Source organism: Amblyomma americanum, chromosome 1 (genome assembly GCF_052857255.1).
Source record: "Amblyomma americanum isolate KBUSLIRL-KWMA chromosome 1, ASM5285725v1, whole genome shotgun sequence".
In the NCBI taxonomy this organism is placed as follows: Eukaryota; Metazoa; Arthropoda; class Arachnida; order Ixodida; family Ixodidae; genus Amblyomma; species Amblyomma americanum.
Window position 1 is genome coordinate 23,049,693 of NC_135497.1, and position 19,250 is coordinate 23,068,942.

Genomic DNA, 19,250 nt, shown 5'->3' on the forward strand with positions numbered 1-19,250 from the left:
TGGCAACACCCCCGAACATACTGTGGCCGCGAGTGGGTGGTGCTCTCACGTGCGGTGGGAGGAGAGTGTCAACACCTCAGTATAAGAGTCCTACACCCTCCTGCCCCGTCCCACAATATATATAGTGCCCCGCAAGATGACATGATGGCACGTGCACAGCTCAAAGCAATAAATGCGCAGTGATACAATCACAAAGCCAGCAGCAAGAGGAAAAGGAAATAATGGCCGATAAAACGGCACTCTCGCGTGCACCGAACCGAACAGCAAACGGTTCAGTAGTTTCGTATTCGGGCGTGCGTGCAACTGTTCGTCCGGGAAAGCGACCACCAGCGCGAGCGAGCCGGGTAAATGGCGCACAATTCATGCCCTCACCCCTAGCACCTTTCGCAACCACACACGGCAACGATCTTCCCAAGCCTGCCTTGCGCGCACCCACGTACATGCTGGTGCTCTGGCGCAGCAAAGAGTGCAAAATATGCAAGTAAGTTTTTTTCTCAAATATCAGGATAAAAAGTTGGGGGTGTGCAAATTATCGAGTAAATACGGTATAATGAATGCATCCCTTGAATTTTTGCACCCTGTGGGAAAAAAAAAGTGCAACAAAATATGAGATGCGAGTACAGTTAAACCTGGATATAAAGAAATAGAAAAAAGTCTGGGATTTTTCGTTGCACCTAGGTTTTCATTACATACAGTTTTTGAAAGAAGACTCGAAAGGACAATGAAGAACAGAAACCAAAATAAGAAATAAATGTAGGTGAAATCACCTTTAAAATGTTTACAGAAAGCCCCGTTACTCAAAGTATCGTGCTGATAGCGTGACTCTGCCAGCAGCCACCACCACCACCTCTGCTGCTGCTCGCACAACGCCGCTACAAGTGGGGAGGGGAGAGTGGAGAAGGTGGGGGTACCACGGCCGAGTTAGGAGAGCGCGCATGCTGTACATGCTGCCTGCCTCTGTTGACTCGTGACACGGACTCTTTGCTTTGCGTCGCCGGCGCTCTCTGCCGTCCCTGCTCTCTACTCACGAGTTACTGGCACCAAAATCACGCGAGCAACCACGTGGCGGTGATATGCGTGCACTACTCGTGCCATTTCTTTTAACACGAAAGCGCTATTTCACTAGCAAAGCTGAAAAATCCTAGGTATGTGCGAAGCCTCAACCTTTGACGGAGTGCCAGCTGTGGAGGCCTTGCACAGCTGCTCCGTCAATGTGCGGAACCTGAAGATAGCAGCTACGAGCTTGTATGTTCTGGAGAGGTTGTGAACGTTTTCTTTCCACGCTCCCCTACCCCGGAGCCCGCATACGGAGGTCTGGCTGCGTGTACTGTTACACTTCCGCGGATGGTGCAATGTGGTCGGCATGTCTCCAGCGTGCAGCTGTATGGTGGTGGCCGCCTTGAAAGCAGGACGCTCGCTGTCGACACCCGTAGCTCCCTGCCAAGTTGGTCGTCATTAAGAATGTCATGCTTTCATCGGCATCCATTTCCCAAGAGTGTTTTATGGCTTTGGTTCCTGCTTTTCGCCATTTCCTCTGTTATTTTTTTTCTTCTGAAGTCTAGCTGTGGCATTTGCACGCCATTCTGTTTTCTTTACAACACAGGTGCGGCGGTGGAGAAAGTGTGCGCCCACAGTCTTTTGTGCTGGCCTTGGACACTTCCTGTCCACAAAACTATAGCATCTTGCCCAGGAACCTTCACCCTTATAGCTAGCGCTCTAAAATAAAGTGCACTGGAGTTTGTGTCTGAACCTGCCCCGATGATACTTTGAAGGGCAGGAATATGTATGTTGAGCAGGGGCAATGTAATGCCTGAGAACAGACAGACTGAACACAATTGGCACATGTGCTGTTCTTATAAAAAGTTCTCAGGCCATCAAATCTCAGGCTCTGAAGAATGCTTGCTGTTTGATGTGCCTGTATGATCCTTGCCTCTCCCATCAGTCTTTGTGGCACACTGAGCATCATTTTGGCCGAACACACGTCACGGATGGCTGCAACGTACAGCAAGCAAATGCAGCACATCACAGCCCTAATCCAGCATTTACTGGTTTCGCTGTGCGAGATGAAATAAAAACATACAGCGTATCACTTGGCAGAGCACTGCACCATGCCAGTGTATACATGCAGCTTTTAGTGGAAAACTGTGTGGTAGGAACGAAGTGTTCCAAGAAAAATGGCCTTGGCAGTAGTAGAAAGTAACTTTTAAATTTCAACCCTCTTGACACCAAATGCTTTAATATGAAGGCTTTTGAATCTACGCCATGCCCTTGATTTTAACAAAAATGGTAGATTAAATGTGAAGTACAATCACATATAATATCAAACAAAACCCCTAGTGCACACAAAAAAGGTGCAAGCAACAACCAGAAAAGCCAGATGTCAGGAAAGGCGGGTAACTCTTACCTGAAGACAGATGGCAACATTAACCCGGCAACCGAAGCTGGTGCTCACAGCTCGAGGAGACAGGCCAAGTCCAGAGAACAACTTTGAGAACGAGGTGGTGAGAGCTATCCTTGGGCGCTCTTCCGCAACAACCACACAGGTTCGAACACAGCTCAGGTTCACGTTACGTTGCTGTAAGAAACAAGGCACACAAGTTATAACTTCACCAAAGGTAAACAGAAAACTTTGAACTATTCATCTTTAATGCAACGATTTGTACCATATTTAAGTGCTCCTTAAACTTATAGTCCATTTTTTCTTCCCTAAACATGAGCAAATACATGCGGTTGCTAAATGTATAGTATTGTGCATCTTTATTGTGAAGACAAATAAATTTTCTCACCTCAACCGCTGGCTCGTTTGTGGTAAAACTGAGCACAGAGCTTGTAAAATTGTGCTAACTTTTGTCTTGTAGCAAGTTTTATAACGATACTTACTTGATTTGGCCGCAAATGATGCAACTCTGTAATCATCTGCGCCAAGATCGACGAACTGAAAGCCGCCAGCGCCGGATGGCTGCGAAGGGCGGCAGCGGTGCCATCAAAGGACCTGTTCAGCTTGTAAGTAAGGCTGACCTCGAAGCCCTTCGCGTCATGGCGCTTTCCTATGCAAGCAACAGATGGCACCACTAGCGCCTTCAGGTGAAAACCCAAAGTTGGCGGCTATCAGTTTGTCGATTTCGAGGTAGACGATTACAGGTTTGCATCATGCGCGGCTGAACCAGGTAGGTACTGTTGACAAACTTACTACGAGATAAAAGTTACCGCAATATCCAAGTTCTGAGCGCAGTTTCAGCATAAACGAGCCAGCGGTTGAGGCGAGAAAGTTTTTAAAAGTCTTCACGATAAAGATGCAAAATGCTGTACAGTGGTGCAAACATTCTAAAAAGAGGTTACAGCTAGCTGCTGCTACACCTTTTATTTTGTTAGCAGCATTTTTGAAGTTGTTAAAAATATTTCAAATGCAGCTGCAAAGGGCCCCTGAAACAGTACTTCTCCAACATGGTGAGTTAATGTTGAGAAGGCAGCGCTATTCGCTTGGTCGATCTCGCAGTGAATTGGCAGCAGTACTATGATGACTGCAGATGAGGTTCGAAAAATTGGGGAATTAGCTGCTACAAGTCCGAATTTTCAGTTGTGGTTGCACACTGCCTCAGTGGAATATGCAACAGTGCCGCAAAAATGTAAAAAAAAAGCATGCCCACATGTTCAATGTCCAAAAATCAAATCAGTGACTGTAGTAGAGTGGGAAATTATCCGGCTATACCAGAAGTTTTCATACAAAGTCAGTACCTAAACACTACTTATTCCGGCTACCAAAATGCAAAAACTATATTAAAAATCTTCTGGGCTCACACTTGTTCACACTGCACATTTATGTAATTGTTTAATTTGCTCTCCTCATCAAAGGAAAGCTAAACAGGTTGCTAACGAAGCGTAATGCTTGTTATTGTGTTGGGCATTATGGCGCATAAGCAGCTAAGGTTATCATGTGCCAGACAAGGTTAAAGAAGCATAATACATAAACACAGCAAAGCTCTGGTGCTATCCAAACCAACTGGCAAGGCATGTCTAATGCCAAATTCATTTCCAGTTTGGTCTTGTTGACATTTTCAATCTTTGAACATGGTGGGCAAGCCTCTTTTTTGCAAAAAGCAGTAGAGCCCCTCTTAGAAGTATGGTCAGAAACAACTTCAGTCTCCACTGAAGCTCTCCCTACATTCAGGACCACCACACAGAATCCCACTGCGACAAAAAGTTGTCTGCCGTTAAAGGTGCACTAAAGAGGAATCTGAACTAGTCTTTTTACCGCGGGAACTTTATCTGCACGTTCTGGGCATTCTTAGAAACTTCGAATTATTATCCGGTGCGGCCGACTGCCCTAATTAAATTGGATTAAAAGTCCCGGCTCCCGCCTTTTTTTAGACTGAAAGTGGTAGGTAGGCGGAGCCAACCAATGCGTGGAGTGCCCTTCAGGCAGTCCAGTGGCGGCTTCAGTTTTGCTTTTATTTTGTTTGTTAGGTTTCTTTGAATAGACAGTTTCAGTCACAGACAATGTAGCCGCAAATCAGGCCCACGGAAATAAACTACATGAGGACTTTTTGATTTACATATCACCCCGCCAATGGCAGAGCGGCAAGCCGTAACGGGACTGGCGTTGCTTGACTTCTCCTACCTACCGTGTTAAAAAAAAAGACGGGAGCCGGGACATTTAATCAGATTTATTTAGGGCAGTCGGCCGCACAAGACAATAATTCGAAGTTTCTAAGAATGCCCAGATTGTGTAGATAGAGTTCCCGCTGTAGAAAGACGAGTTCAGATTACTCTTTAGTGTACCTTTAATGTTTTTCTTTTTATCTAAATAAGAAGCTGATCACAAGGTGAAATTATAAGCTGAAAAATTTTGATGTGTCTGGCTTGTTTGATATAGTCAAACATTGTAAAGCTGATTTCGTTCGCTGTCGCGATTGGTCAGCGAAGTTATATAGGACGCAACAGACCATGGGCTATAGTTATCAAGCGCTATTTTTTCCAGCTGTATCGCATCATACCAACAACTGTGCTGCACAAAATCAAAATACAGTATTTGGCAAAAAAACTGCTGTGGTTTTTTTTCACTTCAGCCATGAGCACCATAATGATATTAATGTAAAAAGAAAACAAAATGCAAGATGAAATTATTTACTCCAGATCATAGACAAAACTTTCTGAAAGAACCACCACAGCACATTTTGGCTAATATTAACAAAGCTGATGGCTTTAGGCTAGACACAGCCACATGAAACATGGCATTTTACTCCAACAGGTACCTAGGGCTCAGTGGTTTGCTACGTCAGACCACCAGGCTGCAAATAAAGCAGGAATTCACTTCGGGATCAGTGCTTTCTTTTGATACATGCGAGTTTAAACACATGCAGAGTTAATTTCCTCCATTCTTTTATCCTTCCCAACACATTATTTGTCCTCGTGACCCAAGCATAATGATTAATGGGCTGCTTGAGCACCTTAGTTACTCCTTTCAACACCACCACTGACGCTCACTTCCGAACCAGGAAGACATTCACGAAGGGAGGGAGGGAGGGAGTGAGAGAGAACAATTTTTTCAATGAGTAATCTGCTCACTGAAGTAAAATGTAGTTTCCAAGTGGCACATAAGCAAAATCTCTAGTCTTCCCTGTCTGGCGTGTTTTTGAGTCAGTGATTTGCTTGCAGAAAGTTATGACGCCAGGCAAGAAGAATGAAGCTTTACTTAATGACCTACCTTCAGCTGGGCAATTGATGATCCCAGACCCTTGGTACAGAGCTCCATCACTCCATAAGAACAAAAGGTGTCTCGGACTAAAAAAGAAGCAACAGTGTTTGTATTACACACTTGTCCGCGATGCCGCGATGAGCATCACGTCTGAACACAGGGCAAAAGGCGAAGTGCATTTTGCAAGTATATGATTGCAATACACTCAGCCTACCTTATTATAGCAGTGGACCGATTTTTTAGACTCATGCGATATTTCAGACTTCACTACGCAACCATCACACACTTCACAGAAACACGTCCATATTTAAGACCAACATTTTGAACGCTGTGGAGAACAAAATTTCTATTTTTTGAACTAGAACAGACCCCAGCAAGACTCTGTGGGGTTTGAAAATTTGATTTTTCGACTTAAAATAGAAGTGAGTGAACATTGCTGCCATAAAAAGCAGTCTTCGCCACTGTCAATGCCATGAAAGGCGCAATATTGGATTCAAACGGATATGATCAGAAGGAAAAGCTTGGATAGGCTTGGCAAGTCCTGTACCTTATTACTGCTGCTCAGATTAACAGCATACTTTCTGTTCCTATTGAGGAGGTTCACAAAGAAGGCATGCAAACACGTTGATAATGGGATGGTGGCAACGCATCCGCCATGAGTCAGATGATGCCATGGTGCAGGGGGAGGGGAGGCAGTTGGTGGAACTTGCTTCTTCCCACGAGTTCCTTCTATCAGTCTCCTTGTCCGCCCGTCGTACGGAAACAGCAGGATACAGTCTCTGCCACTCTCCTCGTGCACTAGGCAACGTGCATTGTGGCATGTTAGCGTGAAATTGGTTCGTGGCATTTCAGTATCGGTGACATCAGGTGTGGCGTGGATATGAAAACATGGCACTGACTCATATACAAGCTAATAATATCAATCTATCAATTTAAATGTAACACAAGAAATGGAAAATTTCTAGATTTTTTCAGGTAAGTTTTTTTTCAGCAAAGTTATTTTTCTGAAGGTCACGAATTCTTCGGACTGTTTGATTATTTAGACTGTTTTTCGAGTCCTGCTGAGACTGAAAAATTGTTTATGGTTTATGCAGGTTTGATGCCCCAAAGCGACACAGGCTATGGGGGACACCATAGTGAAGGGCTCCGGAAATTTCGACCACCTGGGGTTCTTTAACATGCAACTGATATCGCACAGCACATGGGCCTCTAGCATTTCGCCTCCATCGAAGTCCGACCGCCGCGGCCGAGATCGAACTCGCGTGTTGCAGGTCAGCAGCTGAGGGCCATAACCACTGAGCCACTGTGGCGGTGCTATACCAAAAAGTTGATCGATGACTGTACACAGACGGAAAGTTTGCTTGTGTAAAAGGTGGAAGATGACTTTTAAATTACAACTGATACCAGATATTTATTTTTGCTTCTAGTTGCAGTAAGTATACCAAGAAATTGACAAGAGTATAGTGCATAAAGCAAGAAATTATGCCATTCAAAAGTTAGTATGGTTTTTAAATCCCCATGTTATAGTTATATGGTCTGCACAATTTTTCTCAGCAACAACGTAGTATGTATTGTTTCCATTTTTAAAAACAGAAACTTCACACAGATTTATTCCTAGCAAAATAAACACCTTTATCTCAAAGAAACATTGAATGATAATTTTTCTCTTTCCTGTATCCTGTATCCAAATCAAAAAAGAGAAACAAATCTTTCGATGACCCAATTAAAACCAACCAGTTTCCAACTGGCTCCAGTCGTGTTATATTAAAACTCTAGAATGTTTGCCCAGTGGGAACCCCATGGCTCAATAACCTGCAGCCCTGTTACGGCACCATGCTGAGATATCATTAGTCTTGTATTGATCTGTCTGAACCGCCACTGCGTTCCTTGTGCTGTAGGACTGAGGAGTGCAAAAGGAGATCTGCTGTTAGCATAGCATCGTGCTAGTCGAAGTGCAGTATTGTGCCCTCAGTTTTTGCTCTACATCAGCTGTGCCAAAGTTTTTAACATTTTCTATTGGTGCAGAACTCCAGCTCATGGTGTGTTACTCGTCAGGTGAGACCATGCCTAGCAAACCTCGTCAATTAAAAAGCGAGGCCTTCAGGATGTAGTTAGGTGCGATGACACCTTACAAGTATTATTATTAGGCATGCACGTGCAAATGATGGGTTTTTGGTTTGAAATGATTTTAAAGCAAGTAGCTATTCATTCCGAACAATTTTAAAGCAAACAGTCTGAATGCTTTTTGCTCACAAAGAAATGTTGAATGGCAGAACAAAAAAAAAAAGTTTAAAAAATGCCTGCCACGAGATCCATTACACACAGAAAGAAATGGAGCGCTGAAGTTTTAGAACACAACTTCAAAGCACGTCAAATGCATGAAGAACAATGTTTCTCCATTTGGCAACAAATAAATAGTAACAAATAAATAAAACATAACACTTGAGGCAATGCTTGTAGTGCGACAAAAAACAGACAAGGGACAGAAGATGAACGGGACAAGCGCTACTCTCAACTCATCCCGTTCATCTTCTGTCCCAATCTGTTTTTTTGTCGCGCTACAAGCATCCCCTCAAGTAAAATGAACCAACTCGCCCAACAAAAATTTTTATTGAAAACATAACAGTATAACAGAACAATATAGTAATAGAAAAGACTGTCAAACAATCTTTAAAACTGAAATCACTAAAACCAGGCATTCCAAAACGTTTTATTTGCTCATGGTAAATACTTCCAAGGTTTTTAATAGTATGAAACATTTGGACTGAACCAAACATCAAAATTCAACATTCCATCCCATATTCCAGATAACAGAACATTTGCACTAGTATACTGAACAAGGCAGCATATGCATATTATTGATAAGGCTTACCTTTGTACTGGCTCACCGTTGTCAGCCAAATTGCAGGGTTCACTTCTACCTCAGAAGGTGGGATCAGGATAGAATGATGGCCTGAGTAAACACTAAAAGGAAATAAGAGTCTTTGTAGCAGGGAGCACCTTAGATTGTACATAGCACTTCATTACTCTCCAAAATGTACAGTAAACACTTCGTTTACACACTCTAACCATACACCATCTCATTTTTCTTGAGCCAATCAACCTAAAAAATTAAAAAAATAGCAATTCACTGCTATATTCCTTTCTTAATGCTTAGTGCACAAGCAAACAATTTTCATACTAAGTAAAAAAAAAATGCCACCACCGAGATTTCAAGATTTTTCAAAAGTATGCTCAAAATGCTAGTCTTAAACACAACAGCAATACAGAAATGAGTAAATTTAACGAAAGCTGTCATTTTCTATTCCATAACATATACCAGTAGTGGAAAAGAGACTCTGTAGCATTTAACATAAAAATGCAACAGGGCAACACGACAAGGGCATACATGCAGGAAAACATTAAAATGTTTTTAGAGTATGCGAGCCATGGTGAGAAACAATTCTAATTGCTTGTTGAATGAGCACAAAATAAAGACTTAAAACCTTCAGGCCAGTAAAAGTAAGTTGTATTAAAGGGACACTGAGGTGAACTTCGTGCAATCATTGTTCACAGTTACAATTCAGTCTCTGCATATTTCTGGATATGTTGATGTTTGTGCGGCAGCACAACACTCATTTATAGGCGAGAAAATTGAATAAGAAACCTTTCAGCCAGTTGACTCGAACTCTTGACATCCTTACCAAACTTTACTCCTAATGTTGAGTCGTGATATAGTTGTTTCTTACTCTCCTTACGAAAGAAGACGGACTGACACCATTCCGAAGTGAATGGCGGTGTAGCGTAGCCTGTGGGGTCTACGTCCAAAAATTGGTGTCGACATGTACATTTTACTTGCGAAATAAGCCAGTGACTGTGGCACTGGCATTTCGCTTTTTGGCCTTTTCTAGCTTATAAGAGCTCCGTTTTCAGTAAGAGTCGCCTCTTTGCGATTGAAATGCGGTAACCGATCAATTCAGACCAACTTCTGTTTGTCAACAGTGTCCCTTTAAAACAAAACCCACAGCGAAAAGGATAGTTAAGAAAGGTTAACAGAAATGACTGCTGTAGAGCAAATATAAAAAAAAAGTGAATAAAATATATGAACATTACCAAGTACCAAGTAGCACAAGACTTTATCAGACGTTGCATATGTTCAATAAAACAAAAGTTAAAATGATAAGCCAGCATCTCATACAAATGGAAGCCACAGCTGTGAGAGAATGTATTGCATGCTGTGCACAAGAGTTGCCACATATATACCATATTTACTCGCATTTTAACTCACTTTTTTTCCCAGAACAGCTCAGATCAATTTGGAGGAGGGTTCATTATGCGGGGAAAAAAGCTCAGACAGATTTTTTTGCGAGAGATGAAATTTCACATCAAATGCCTGCCTGCCGACCTGCCCATTTGTTCGTCCACACAGCATGAATAGAAGCGCACAGTCTGTTGCATTCGTGTCCCCGTTGTTTAGCATTATTAGCTTCAAAAGGTGTTTGCTGCTGTGCCACGTCGCAATCCAATTTCGCAATAGTCATTGGCGCCGGCCAATCGCGCTGAGGTAAAGTGCACTTGCTGAACACCAGCCCTGAAGTTCAAGTGTGCATTTTTACATGAGGTTAAAAAAACTCTCACAACGGTTACAAGTGAGTAATACGAATGTTTAAGCATTAGCTGTGGTGCAAGAGTGGCTATTTTCACTCCCGACATCCAGCTCACCAAAACGTTTGGGGTCTGAAGGTCCTGCTTCCTCCACAGCATTTCAATGCAGAGGGTGTTTTATAGCCTTGTGGTTTAAACTACTACGCTCCTCTCCAACACCCGAGCTCTCGCCAGCTTTCTATGCATGCATACACTGGCGCAGCCGGGCATGCAGCAGCGTGCTGAGCAAGCCACTGAAGCCGGTGCTCCTGTCAAAAGTGCGCAGTGTCTTGGCGCTCTGCCAGGTTCGTGGAGCACACCACCAAGCCCGAGCTCTTGTCAAAATATAAATATGCCGTAATGTTATCATCAGTGTGCTGCCAAGGTCTGCGCTGCAGACGGCGTGAAACTGAGAAAAGTGCTAAGAAAACCTAAGGCTTAAAAAAAAAAAATTCTCAACAACAAAAGAGAGGCGTGGGTTCATAATGTGAATGGGCTCAATGCGCGAGTAAATATGGTACTATGAAAGCAGTCTGAAGTTTCGCAGCTTTCAAGCCATACTGAATAAGCAACTCCCTTGATCTCTATGTATCGAACCCAATTATATAAAACTCAGATCAAATTATACTTTATATCAAATGATTTCTGAGAGCCATCAAGCTACAACATGAATGTATAGGAGAATGTACGGCTACAATGTACAAAAATTAGACTTCACATCCGACAGATCGAACTTCGGGCAACACCGGGCGACTCAAGAAACTGGCTTTTTCTCAGCACATCTCTGGAAGTTAGCTTTCCTGCATGAACCTGTGGGTGCTATTGGTGCTATGGTGCTACATAGCGGGTACAGACCAACAATGATGCGGATTTCCTAAGATGTAGGTGGCAGGCGCGTACCCAGCCAACCAGAATATGTGTTTTTAGCATGTTGTGCAAGTTGTGCCCGCGTTGTTACACTACACAATTTGCATGTACGGTGCGTCGTGCTGCCATCGGCAATTTCACATGGTTTTCGTTACCTCTGTGTGCGCGCGATGGCAGCCACAAAACAGCAGCACCTCCCCTTTTCCACAAAACTGGAACTTATCAAGCGAGCTGAACGATGCGAGAAGAAATCCAGTCGCAGCAGCATATAAGATTCTGAGAAGCACGTTGAGCACCATTTTGAAGACTGACGTCCGGGCTAAAGCAGAGAAGAGACCCGGCAAAAAAAGCAAGTCTCTGAGATGCTTGCAGAACACTCCTTCGGTTCGGGTGCAATCGAAGAGCATGGATGACCTGCAAACTTTCTGCCAAGTGGCTGAAGTCTTTGAATGACGACCTGGTAGGCAAAAATCGCGATGTCTGGCTCTTCACAGACAACATCTGTGCCTACCACTGCAGTGCTAGTTTTAGCAACATTACACTTTGCTTCCTGCCACTAAACGCTATGTTGGAGCTTCAACACTGAACCAGGGGACAAAATGTGTAGTGAAAGTTGGCTGTAGGAAACGTCTGACTGAATGACTCCTGCAGAACCTGAGGACTGGAAGAGACCTTAAAATCGAACTCTTAGGCACCCTGTCTATGCTGAGTGGGTCGGGGAACGATGCCAAAAACGAAACTATACAGAACTACTTCCGACGTTACGTTCCCTGCTTTCCTGGAGAAGACAGAACAAATTCTTTGTCAGGTAAGCTCGACAAAGCCGTCGCGGGTCTTGATTTGTGGAACCAGTCGTCCGAATTTCCTGGTGCTGTGATGGGGCAGCTGTAGGCGACTGTCTCCACGGAAGATGATGTTGAGACCGTAGGAGAGCCTGTGGACTAAGATATCATTGCTGATGTTGCAGATAACCAGTACACCACTGATGTGAATGGGGATGAGGGCTTGAGAGAACCTGTGCCCACGTGCTTCGACTCGACGTGCTCTGTGCACTCAGCATGGTTCGTCGCTATTGTGCACCGACAGTAAGCGGCTATCACAGAAATACATTTTTTTTTTCATCTCAATGTGTTTGTATGTAGTAAAATTTACATATCGAATTACACGGTATATCAAACTCGTAGGCATTTTTTTTAGAGTTCGACATATGCGGGTTCGACTGTACTGCAAGTCTCATGCAGTGAGAATGAGAGAAAATGAAAGCAGGGACTGTATTTCCTAAAGATCCATATCATTTTCCACTCATCTGGTCCTATGTCATCAATGACTGCTCTCAGAGACGTAGGCCGCATGAGAAGATGTCACACTGGTCATGGCAGATGCATGCCCATGATGCCACTCGCAAACATGACCCGTGCCCATGTCACACTGGCAGACCGGTGCCACCGCCGCCGAATGACTGAGTACAAGAATGCATTTTACATGCCTGAGAAGTTTTATTAGAGTTAGTCCGGTCTCAGCGAAGAAATTGGTCATCAGTCAAGCAATAAACTGGCATAGCGTGGTCCATGTGACTCAGCAGGAGTGGATGCGGTAGCACCGCGACCAGACTGCCCGTGTCTGTGATTGACCATTTTCTTTCACACCTGCTGTTGTTTCATCACAAATAATGTCATGGCAAAATGAAATTGAAAAAAAAAAAAATTAGACAGCGCCGCAGTCTGCTTCACTGGGGAAATGCGGAAGCATTTGGTTTTGAACACCAGCAACCTTTTTTTTGTAAGTCATCATTGTCACGTGACACTTATCACGCAACCCTTTGTTGACATCAGCAACTTTTTTTGCAAGTCATCGTTGTCTAACATCAGTACACATTCCAAACACACTTTACCCTCGTACACACCACAACGCGTTCACTTCGTGCCCCTCTACCATGCTTGAACCAACAACCCTACGTGGCGTGGCGTGTGTGCTTCATGCCTGCCTGGCACACAGAAGGCCTGTCGAACCACAATGGCAGCGAATTTCTTTTTTTGAATGGTCATTTTCATGCGGACACGCTCTGTTGACAGGTCTTGTACACACCACTGATGACACAAGAAATGCTTTCGCATAAAAATGATATGGACCATTACAAAATATGGCCCCAGGGTGATTATTTGTGCTAGTCCTATGTAACATAGGATGCCGCCTAGAAGCGGGCCCCAGGCAGAGTGTTCACCTGTTCAGACACCACAGGACGAAGCCAAGGCCACAGTAAGGGTCCAGGCAGAGGGCAATGTGCCGAGAAGGGTACAATTCACAGGCAAGCTTCATGCTGCGGCACAGGGAAGTGGCAGCTGCATGTGACATCTGACAAAGAGAGAGAGAGAGAGAGAAAAAAAAGCTTTGGTCAATGGACTCTGCTCCTATGCTAGTGGCAGGAGCTGTAGCTTCATTTCTTTCCTAAAATACTGACAGTAACTACAAAGGCAGCACACATTACAAGCCAGCACACTGACTGGAGTCTTGGGATAGCTGTAGGTACACACTTTCAAAAAACACAAAGCAGCAAAAATGACAGACCACATCTAATCATTCTGAAGAGAGTTCACAGAAATTTAAACTACTTTAACTATTTATTTTAAGCCTTGATAGCTGTTGAAGATGTGTAATCAACTGGGCTGATAAAATTGATTTGGACATCCTTGCAGCATCCGATGCGACGCGTCCGACACTTCAGCCACGGTCATACACTGAACTCTATGGGATGCACGACTTAGTGCCGCACAAGCCTGGAGTATGAACTGTATCCGAAATTCCAGCATCTGAAAAGTCTGTCAGCAACTTTGATATGATCAGCAGCATGTAAAGAATCACATTGTAAGCGCTTGAGGCTATGATGCTAGGTGAACTCTGACTTGTTGCTGATTGAGCATTGCCTAACAAAAGTTTTAAAACATATTTTTGGTGTTTCATTTTTTATTTCAGTTGCCTTAGTGAATTCGAAAACCCCCGCATTTAGGCGGATACTACTGAACTCAAATAAATTGCCCATTTTTTTTTACTATCGAAACTATTCACTTCAATTCGAAAATATTCCCTTCACTTCCAACTGAAAACTCACTATTCGCACATGCCGAATGTCAATGTCTTGCTGTACTTCAGTACACATATGGGTGACTTACTGCTACACCTTAATCAGATTAAATAAACAGTGAAAGTTGAAAAAAAAGAAATGCAATTTTCAACCCAAATATTTTAATGAATTTGGCCAGTTCATTAGGATTTCCTCCCTCAAAAAAACCAAACTTCAAGGTAGTGACAGATTTATAAAAAATTTTACCACTTGATGTTGACTCATCCTAAAAACCAGCCGGAAGACACAACACAGGAGAAGAAACGAGCACGGCGAGGCTAAATGAGCCTCGTTTCTCCTGCGCTGTGTCTTCCGGCTGGCTTTAAGATGAATCAGTAGCAACTCGCCCAGTCGTCAGCCTTGTTGAGATTTAATGCTGACCCTTCCTTGCATTACAATCAAATACTATGACATCGGAAATTGGCAAAATTTTCGCTACATGACATACTGAGAAGTTACCCCACACAGTACAATAACGGCTGTGCAACATTTCAGCAGATGTGGCATGTGTCTAGCAAATACTGCCCTATAAAGCAGATTGTAAACCTGAAGAACACATGATAAAGACAGAAATGAACCAACACATAAATCAACACAATGACCTACTACTCACGCAAAATTTTATTGGATTAAAAAAAAAACTGAATTTCCCTGCAGATTAGGGACACAGGTCGACATTGTAAGGCACAGTCTTCCTTTCTATCTGCAACCACAAAGATGCACCTTCAAATTACAGGCCGCATATTTGTTCGGCGAAGGGATACAGCTTTTGTTTTTACTTTTTCCAGCATTAATGTTATCAAAACTTCATCCCCCTCAAAACAACAAATGGCACAGGACAGGATATGTTGATTGCCATTAAAGAAGAATAAGAGTGACACAACTGAAATGAGACAGAACCCAAGAACATGTATACCATCATTAAAGGAAACGTCAGCTGATCATTCCGCCTTCCACTGAACGTGCTGCAAATCCAGCCCTGCCTTTGGGTGCAGCAAAACAGCATGCTAAATATTGGCAGCCATAGCCACATGCGCAAAAGTCAGCAGAGTAAAGCCTCTTTAATTCGAAGTCACTGACCACGAAAAATATTCGAATTAGCCGAATTTTCGAATTAACCGACCATAGAAAAAATATGCACCCAGACAAAAAAGTTTGTTGCAGGAACGCGGTACCTGTCCTGTACTGGATGAACTTTGCAATTATCGTATATTGCCGCGTAAAAGTCGAATGTCCAGCTCGTAACCTTTGCTGGCTACAAAGAAAGTTGACTCCAAATATAAGCCGACACGTATACCACTCCCTCCCCCCCCGACCATTCAGCGTGGTTCGTACCACCGCCACATTTTGTTTTGTAGTTTCCCGCACGACGGCATCGCGGCACTCGTGAACTCAAACCAACAAACACAAGGACAGTGGTCCGAAACCAGTGGAGATCAAAAGGGAAGAGCAGCGTTCCACCTTGCCTCTACACTCATATGCAGCCCGGCTGACAAGTGGCATACTAAAGTGCGAACGGTCCTGTAGTTTCGGATTGCAGCGCGACGCATGCCCCGGAGATTATTGGAATCGGAAGTTTGCCCTCACGCTACCTACCGCTCATCCGAGGAAGCGACCGCAAGTGCAAATGAGCCGGGTAAAAGGTGTACAATTCGCATTTTCTTTAGCTGAACCGATTTGCATATGAATTAACGACTTTTTTTGACACAGGGAGCCCCATGCATCCTAGCAGGAACGGGCAGCGGCACGGGGCACACGTACTATCTGGCGCGCATCCAAAACTACCTTAGAACTTGCAAATAGGTTGGCTCTGCGTATAGGTCGACCCTGAACTTTAGGATGGTTGTTTTTTGAAGAAAAGTCGACCTAACCCTCTAACGACGTCACGTTGCTCAAAGAAGTGGCACAGGCCCTCACTGCACAAAATCAACTTGTTGTGCGCACGCTGTTAGGGAAGGGGTGGGAGGTGCTTCAATGCCACAGTGCTCTGCTAGAAGCTGCCTTGACCCCGGCCAAGCTGGAGAGAAGCGACGAGCACAACTGTCTCCAGTCCGACCATGTCTTGACGAAACACTGAGAGCACGTTACTTTGAAACTGGTATCCACGCCTGCGTTGAAGTGAAGCACATTTTCTCCACTGCAGGAGCGAAATTCGGCTGTCCGCAAGCCGTATCAAATTGGTTTTTATGCTGAGAGTACAGGGCTGGGGCACTTCGCATATCGAGCATCGGCCTTACTAATCGGCATTGATCTGCAGCGCCGCTGCGCGGCTCCGAGGGGCCGTCGCTTCATCGGTCTTCCTGCGAAATCGGGATCTGACATCCTTGCACAGCACCTCAGATATTCGAATTAAACGGGCTGGTGTGTGCCACTGCTTCGAATTATCCGGCCAAAGTTGCACTGAAAATTAAGGAACCACAGAAATTCTTCGAATTATCCGGGATTTTGATTTATCGAGGTTTTACTCTATTGTCTGTGCACTCCTCACCCATAACAACAACAGAAATTAGTATGCCTGCTGCATATTACTAAAGAGCAACAATATAAAGCAAATATTCTAGTTTAGTCTGGTCAAGTTACTCCATGCAGGCACACGTGTGAAGGTATATGTGAAGCGTGCCATCATCACGAAGATGGTAACCAGTGGTGCTGACTTTGTCCGCTATGTTGCACTAATGTCTAGTACCAGCATGCATGTGCCAACTAGCTCAGACCTCACCAGTTTTGCACAGCCACTTGCCTTGATTCCAGCAAGCATGCCAGTAGTGCTGACGCTGAAATCCAGGTAGGCAATCATCTCTGGTGTCGGGGCACGGTAAATGCTGCTCAGCTTCCTTTTCGGCAAGTCATCAGTCTCTAGAATCATGCGCCAGGACTTGACGTCCACCACATTGCTGGCTTCCTGGTGAGCCAAGGATCATTATCAGCAGCCTATAGCTATGTCCAATGCAGGGCAATGATATTTTGCAATACCCATGAACCAAATATGTTTGCAAATCATAGCTGAATTCCTGGGTTTTAATCTCCAATTAGGGCTGGGAAAGCAAAAAATTTTTTGTTCCCACAATAATGATGTTAACATGATGTAGGTATAAACAAGAAATGAATGAGTAGGCAGGATGATTCAGACACTTGATGAAACTTTATGATACCAGCAAGCTGTGCAAGTCAACTCCTACAACAAACATTTGCTTACAGAATCAAGAAAGCTGAAAGCACAAATCCCATCCTCCTTCCCCTAATTTTGCACGTGCCTACTAAGAAGCAATACAGTCCTCTTAAAATTACAAGAATAAAAATAAAATTATTGCATATCTAATTTTTAACATGGCATAAAAAACAAGATATGCAATACAAAATCTGAACCATGCAAATAAGTTCTGAAAATGTCTCCTTGCACTGAAATGTTGATAATGCATTTTACTGCCGCCCCATCAATGGTTTGTTACTTGCAGAGTGCAAATCATAATGCCTGGCTTACTTTTGCAGCAGGCAATAAGCAAACATGTACCATAGTAACCCCAAGCGTAGATAAGTTGTGCTTGAACAGTATAAATGCAAAGTTCACTACCTTTGATCGCAGAAGCTTGGTGACAGGCGCTGTTGAGAGAACAATCACAGATTTGCTGACATCAACAATCATTCGAACAGTTGGCAGGGTAGTCTGCAGGTTCTGTGGGTGTGGTGGCCGGATTGTCACTGGAACCACACCTGCAGACACAACACACACGAGCCCTCACGTTTGCTCCTTGAGATGGCAAACAACTGTATATTATAAATCCAGCTCAGAGACAGGCTTACCAACATAGAGGCAGCCATAGAATGCACAGATGAGGTCAATGCCAGGTGGGTAGATGAGTGCCACGTGGTCTCCTGTGTTCAGCTTTCCCTTTTCAAGCAGCAGGCACCCTACCCTTTCTGCGCGCTTGTGCAGCTGAGAGCAGGTCAAACTGGACGCGGTGTTACCCTGAAAGTTGAAATGAAAAGCTTCAACTGGGAAGATGTGACACAACACACTGAGCTAAGTGAATCGCAACTCCTGCAAACAAGTTTGTGAAATTAAAACGGCTACTAGCACTTGCTTATGAAAATGGCCTTTGTAATGAGGCATAGCAGTAATCTGTCTCGACAACTGCAAGCTGCACTATTACGGCATGCTTTGGCTATAATAGTCCTTTCCCGTGTTTACTTAAATTCCCCTACTCTTCACGGCTCCTGTCCATTTTCAGCATCACTGAAAACAAAATGTCACCATAGGCCAGCTTCCTTTTAAGAAATTGGCCAATGATGGTCTACGGTGAGAGGGCAAAACGTCTTTACGAGCAGATAGCTGAAAAATCAAAACAAAAATACTCGGCCCAGTAACACATGGCTGTCTGTTCATTGGATGCATGCCTCTGCTGAGCTAAGCCTGCCTCTAACTTTGTCATGACAGCAATGTCAGAGGCAAACAGCAAGCCTGAAGAAGTGTGGCTTATAGCCACCTAAAAGCAAATACCGTATTTACTGGCATAATGAACCCACTTTTCCTATGGGTAAACCCTGAGCAAGATCTTGTGATGTTTGTCAGTTTGTGCCAACTATCTTGCAATGTTCGTGGGTTTGTGCCAAGTGAAATATATTTGCCACAGCCAAGCACACGTCATGTGTACAAATTAAAAATTTCAACACACTCTCACACCGTGCATTGCACACCGTCGTCGCCATCAACTTTCATTCGCGGTGCGAAGAATTCTTTCTTCTTTGTTGGTCGTTAGCGTTCATGCAATTGCTTTCGCACGTGTTAGAATTAAGCAAAAATCCTCTGCCATTTTTTTCCAGAAAAGTTGACATCAATTTGGGGGGAGAGTTCATTACGCGGGAAAAAGAAAGGTTTTCTTATTTTTAAGAGTCGAATCTTCGAATCATAAATCCGCCTGCCTGCTAAGAAGCATGCTAAGAAAAGCT

The 19,250-nt window shown here is 43.8% G+C and overlaps 1 protein-coding gene across 12 annotated transcripts in view; it reads right to left on the reverse strand.

The window, feature by feature from the left end:
• The window catches only part of DIP2 (disco-interacting protein 2), a 191,227-nt gene that overhangs the window by 16,369 nt on the left and 155,608 nt on the right, over positions 1 to 19,250 (reverse strand). For all 12 annotated transcript variants that reach the window (XM_077644191.1, XM_077644200.1, XM_077644183.1 and 9 more), the window contains 7 exons: positions 18,105 to 18,270; positions 17,875 to 18,014; positions 17,044 to 17,205; positions 13,407 to 13,537; positions 8,568 to 8,659; positions 5,705 to 5,781; positions 2,405 to 2,575 (listed from right to left, as the gene is read on the reverse strand). In XM_077644191.1, the coding sequence (XP_077500317.1) occupies positions 2,405 to 2,575; positions 5,705 to 5,781; positions 8,568 to 8,659; positions 13,407 to 13,537; positions 17,044 to 17,205; positions 17,875 to 18,014; positions 18,105 to 18,270 (939 nt within the window). The remainder of the gene's footprint in view (positions 1 to 2,404; positions 2,576 to 5,704; positions 5,782 to 8,567; positions 8,660 to 13,406; positions 13,538 to 17,043; positions 17,206 to 17,874; positions 18,015 to 18,104; positions 18,271 to 19,250) is intronic.